General features: G+C 40.3%; 1 protein-coding gene across 1 annotated transcript; it reads right to left on the bottom strand.

Annotated features, from left to right (window-relative positions):
• Positions 1 to 3601: 3601 nt before the first annotated feature.
• On the bottom strand, positions 3602 to 4927 carry LOC134221361 (mitochondrial genome maintenance exonuclease 1-like). The gene is made up of 2 exons (XM_062700556.1): positions 4012 to 4927; positions 3602 to 3953 (listed from the first exon to the last, which is right to left on the bottom strand). The coding sequence occupies exons 1-2, from the start codon at positions 4779 to 4781 to the stop codon at positions 3656 to 3658; spliced, it is 1068 nt and encodes a 355-aa protein (XP_062556540.1). The 5' UTR covers positions 4782 to 4927; the 3' UTR covers positions 3602 to 3655.
• Between the last annotated feature and the right edge of the window lie 720 nt (positions 4928 to 5647).

Raw genomic sequence — 5647 nt, 5'->3', positions numbered from 1 at the left:
CAAGGATATTCCTCGACGAATAATTGGCTTTTCCATCCTTGAAGACAACTACTTATATAAAGGCATGACGGTCGATCCGGGACAAACATGTGGAAATTCGGTGAGAGAATTCCATTATATATATTCCATTGTGTATATAACATCGCAACTATATGATTATATAAAAGTACCATCAGGGCACCCGATTGAAGCGATTTGGATAGGAAGAGTGGAATCGCCAACTTCCTATTGTTAACATCTCGTGGATAAAGGGCGGGCTCTTCTCCCCATCTATTGGGTCAACCTAAAAAAACGAGGGCTAGATTATATTATTGTATGTACGAACTTTCTTCTGGAAGGAGATTCTCTATTCATCCCGTGGATTCGCATAAGTGTCTCTGCTTATGGAACCACCCCACCCATTTTTGGCCCTTCATACAGGAGTTTGATGAAATATAAACAATAATATAATCATGATCAAATCGTTTGTCAGATATGGCCAGTGCTATCGGCAGGTGCCTTGCTACAATAGATGGTAGTATCATCATCATCATCATCATCATCATCATCAACTGTTAATTCTCGCAGTTACCCTCATGGTTCTGTTCCATTACGACAGGGCTCGGCAACATTCGTCGACGCCTTGTTACCGGAATTAACCAGACCAGAGTCGATGTGATATCGTCATGAAATCGCCGTCGAGCCTATCTTCATTTCAAAATATCTGTAGTATGCCTTTCTGCGTTTTCAATCGTGGTACTCATGTTGGAGTCGGCCACCCCAGTGTACTCTTCCGCCCGCACCCGGTCGTGCAATAAATTATAAAGAAGACAATAAATTAGTCTTCAAAAGGATTTCCACCTTTCGAAAACTTCACACATTGACACACCCTGGAACCAGGTATAGAATGACTTTCTGTGCACACCGCAGAAGCTGCCGTTGGTCAGACCAGCAGCTTGGGGGGCTTAGTTCAATTCTCTTTCGGGACTACACAAGAACTACCGCGGTCACAGCGATTCATAACATCGATATTCTGAAAATGATCTTCGAATCACATTTCAACTTTGTAGTATTCTTTCATAAAACGGTGTAGGTTAGAAATAGCCCGTGAATATCTAACTGGTAAAGCAGAAGCTCGTTAATATTGGTGATATAAACCTAAAAGTGAAATAAATTTAATTATTGTTGAGACAAGAATTGATAGGAATTGATAACAAACAGACTTGACGTATATTCAATATTTATGTATACAGAAAATTTTATCAAGTTATAGATTGCTATGTTTTAACTATAAAGAAATTATAGTGGACACGCTTTGTGTCAAAAGGGGTGATTCATAGCATTATGGCAATAGAGCGTAAAAACCTGGATATATTACCTACAAGCATTCACTATAAGTCGCTCATATTATATAATATCGAATTTTACATTTTCTAGAAGCACGTTTCAACGAACTATCCAATGATGAAAATTAATAGGAATTCCCGAAAAAAAGTTTATTTCCTCTGCTCTGGAGAGGATCCAATTGGCCAAAATATGACTATGTTTTAGATAATTTTGTTTGTACCTATCATGATGATGAAAATAATGAAATTTTCTGATGTCTAACTCTTACATAAATAATGTTGATTGATCCCAAGGCCCACAGGGCTTCTTAACGTCTGTATGGTTTGCATGTCAAGCTCACCCGATTGCTGCTACATATTCCACTATAACACATTGAGAAGCAATGGATTTCAAGCGGAAGTCGCCGCATCTCCAGTCTATAATTCCTGCCTCATAATTTGACAGGATCGACTTGTGCACCGAGAGCTTGAAAATTGGCAGAGGGAAACGGGTTTCAATCGGCATTGAAAACTGTTGAGACTCCCGTAGCTTTCAGGATTCCCTTTAACTGGATCACATGGGTTAAACTCGTTGAGCATCCGACGAAACTTGATTCCACTGTGACTTGTGTTCAAGACGGGAGGGGTCTGGTCAATCCCAGTTTAGGGTGCTGCAACAGTGCCGGACGGGTTCCGACTGATCTAATGGCTGTGATAGATTTGTGGGACAAAATAGGGACAAAAATTTGAATCAAGATTCGTCTTTCGCAACCCGTTATTGATCAGCCCACGACCTCCCTGGGAGTCGCGGCCCACAGTTTGGGAACACATGTTCTAAGCGGTTGTTAGCAAGTCAACATCGATATGTTGAAGGTCAGCTTGCTGATATTGCTATATATGAAGCTGATAGTTGGATTTATTGGACTGTATAAGATATTTTGGGGCCCTCCTTAGCCGTGCGGTAAGACGCACGGCTACAAAACAAGACCATGCTGAGGGTGGCTGGGTTCGATTCCCGGTGCCGGTCTAGGCAATTTTCGGATTGGAAATTGTCTCGACTTTCCTGGGCATAAAAGTATCATCGTGTAAGCCTCTTGATATACGAATGCAAAAAATGATAACCTGGCTTAGAAACCTCGCAGTTAATAACTGTGGAAGTGCTTAATGAACACTAAGCTGCGAGGCGGCTCTGTCCCAGTGTGGGGATGTAATGTCAATAAGAAGAAGAAGAATAAGATATTTAAATTATTTCTACAATATAAAATGTTTCTTGTGAGATCAATACCATAATAATAAGTATCAATTTAGTAGAACATTTAAATTATACAACCTATTGACTTGCATTTCGTTGTTCTGCGATTGAAAATCACGATGATCAGACAAGTTTATTTTGGAGCTCAGTTTTCAAAGTAAATTATCGGTTTCTCAAACTAGCTTATTCAGCTCAAATTGTTTGTTGGGTCGCTCCGTTTGAGGTCACACAAGAAAGAATCCCAAACCAACTAAGGAACCAAAAACAAACATCAGTTATTATCCCAAAATAATTGGAAACAGTGCAATTCTAAGGTAACGGTACAACACCTCTACAGATGTGCTAATGCTGGTAATGGTGCAAACTGCAAAGGCAAGGAAAAGATTTTTTTGTGAAGAGACTGAAGAGACTACTATGCACATCTATAGATGACATTTCCCTTCATGTAGCGGGGGATACGTAGCGCGTAAAAAAACTTGTAAATCCCAAAAACTGCATAACAACAACTTTGTCAAAAATCGATTTTTGCGGTTTTCAGATCTTTAAAAAAAAGTTCAAAAAACTTTTCGAAAAATTCAACTAAAAACCCATAAATCCCGAAAAAAGCATAAATTTCATATTCCACGTAAATCACAAAAATCGCAGAAAAACGACCCGACATATTTGAAAAAGTAAACAAGTACCTACTGTCTTACGGTGGGTGTACCAATCGTTGCCATAGTTAAGAACAACATTTTTTTTAAATATAAATAAAAGGCATATGGGGTGGTGTTGATATGTCAAGCGGAAGGATTCCCTTCCTGCTCCTTGGAACAAATGTGAAAATCGCAATTAACTTCGTGATAGTACCCGAAATTGCATAATCCATAATAGGAACGCATGTACCAGTTGTGGCACTATTGGTTCCTATGATGGCAAATCTCATTGTTTTCTTATGGGATTAGCCATAATGGGACCACTAGTGCGACAACTAGTGCAAAGGACGACAAAAATTAAGCAAACATTTTTTTTTACAATTATGGCTTGGTACATCTAATAATGAAAATTGTTTTGTAATTTTAACAAACAATTTTATTTCACTTATTCAATAACAAAAGCATCAAATCGGTTCCGGTAAAGTATTGTCCCGATATCGGATCCAGTATTCCTGCAACCGTTGCAGCCAAATGGACCAGTATTTCTTCAGCTTCACGGAACTGACCAAGTGTACATGGGCAGGTTTACCAGTCGTATAAGCCACGAACACAGCACCACCAGAGATGTCCAGATCTCTAAACTCGGGCTCCGTTTTCAGTGCTCCAAGGTAGGCGCACAACTGAATCGGCGCATCATAAGTGGCCGACAGCGAGGCTTTCTGGTTCTCCGAAGTTTTCCACTCGATGATGTGCAGTTTGTTACTGAAATGTAGTTCAAGTTTTAAAAACAGTACAAATCGAAAATATGAAAGTAAATTACTCCAACGACGATACGCAATCCACTACTCCATTGTAATGCAGGAATGGGTGATAGATTTTTCTTTCAACTAATCGAGCAGGTCTTCCGATTCTTCCTAGCGATCCATCGATGCTGCTCCACAGATCTCGAGCCTTGTCCAATTTATCCCGATCAACATCCTCTTGACTGAGCCAACTCTCCAAGCAGGAATGAAAATTACTACCCCTCTCCAGAACAGCCTTCTGATATTCGACAAATCCGTCCTCACCTAGTTCAGCAATTTTGGTTGCTTTCCACTTGAGCAAAGCCTGACGTGCAGCTTCCGACATTGTGGCGGTCAGGATTTTGCTAACCGAAGGCGACCTGTAGAGATCTGTTTCGTACTGTTCGTGACGCGTCCATGTTCGTTCGTGAGTTCCATTCGCCGATAGTAGCAAAGGGAATGTCAACACTGAGCGCAATTCTGTGTCAATGAAGGGAATCGCCGGGAGGGATGACGTGATGCTTCCCTTCCGGGTGCTAGCGGACGATCGAATTATCTTTCTGTTTGAACTGTCTTTCTGCAACAGCCAATACATTTCGGAATCATTACTGATTTCATTCACTGATTGGCGACCAGCTTTGAAGGCAATCGACGGCTCCTTATCCGTTTTGTTAACGGCTCCAAATAGTGCCTTGTTTTCGTAGTTTAAATTTTGAATCGAGCGCGCTTTCTGGTTGAGAGGCTTCGACTTATACTCCGCCTTTTTTATTACCGTGGCAAAGTGCCTACAGATCACAGACTTGAACATTATGGCACAGAACACATTTAAACTAGTATACGTATTGTTTTTAACATATATTAAATTAAATTTGAATTCTTCAATCGTTTTTTTATGTCGGAGAAACTTACTTCACTTTCGATGTTGTACAAAAATGTTCAGGAGTTGTGGCTGCAAACGAACCGATGATGTGCGGTTCAATCCAAAACAAGCAAAACAAAACGAACGCTTAACGATTTCATGCGTTCGCACAACCCACACTGAAATTTTTGTTACGAAGCATTGGTACGAGACGAGCCCCACGTTTTTATTATTTTTTTATGTAGAATCGGTGGAGCACGTAGGTATATCAGCATGTCCACGTTTTTAAAATTTTTAGGAATGCCAAGCTACTTGTTAGTGGCATAGATACGACCTCGGACAAACCCGTAGAGAGGATACAATGGAAGCTAAACTCGCCCATGCAAGAAACATGCGCGAGTGAACTGCGGGGTCATTTTGGCTTATGCACGGCGTTTGCTGCCTGGGCGCTTCCCTACCCCCAAACGATCTGAGATGTCTTCTCAGGTGTCTGGTTGCATATTTTCGTTTAAATATCTTACTCCTTATCAAAATAAAACATTATCCAAACAAGTTACAAAATAAACTCTATTACTTCATAATAATAGCTAATCAAAGATTGTGGATGAATTTCGATTGTGAATTTTGTAAATAGCTCGATTTTCGGAGTGGCTTTCAGTCGTGACAAATTGTCAACGCTATTATTCACGACTGAAAGCCACTCCGACAATCGAACTAGCTAATCAAAGTTGCACAACACAATAGGCTATACGGCACTGGGATTGATTTCCTAATCTCTCCATCCTTGAATTGGGCCCAAGTCTAATTTCTATCGA

The sequence above is a fragment of the Armigeres subalbatus genome, chromosome 3, assembly GCF_024139115.2.
Source record: "Armigeres subalbatus isolate Guangzhou_Male chromosome 3, GZ_Asu_2, whole genome shotgun sequence".
NCBI lineage: Eukaryota > Metazoa > Arthropoda > Insecta > Diptera > Culicidae > Armigeres > Armigeres subalbatus.
Note: the sequence above shows the minus strand (reverse complement) of the source record. Positions and strands in the feature narration are given on the sequence as shown.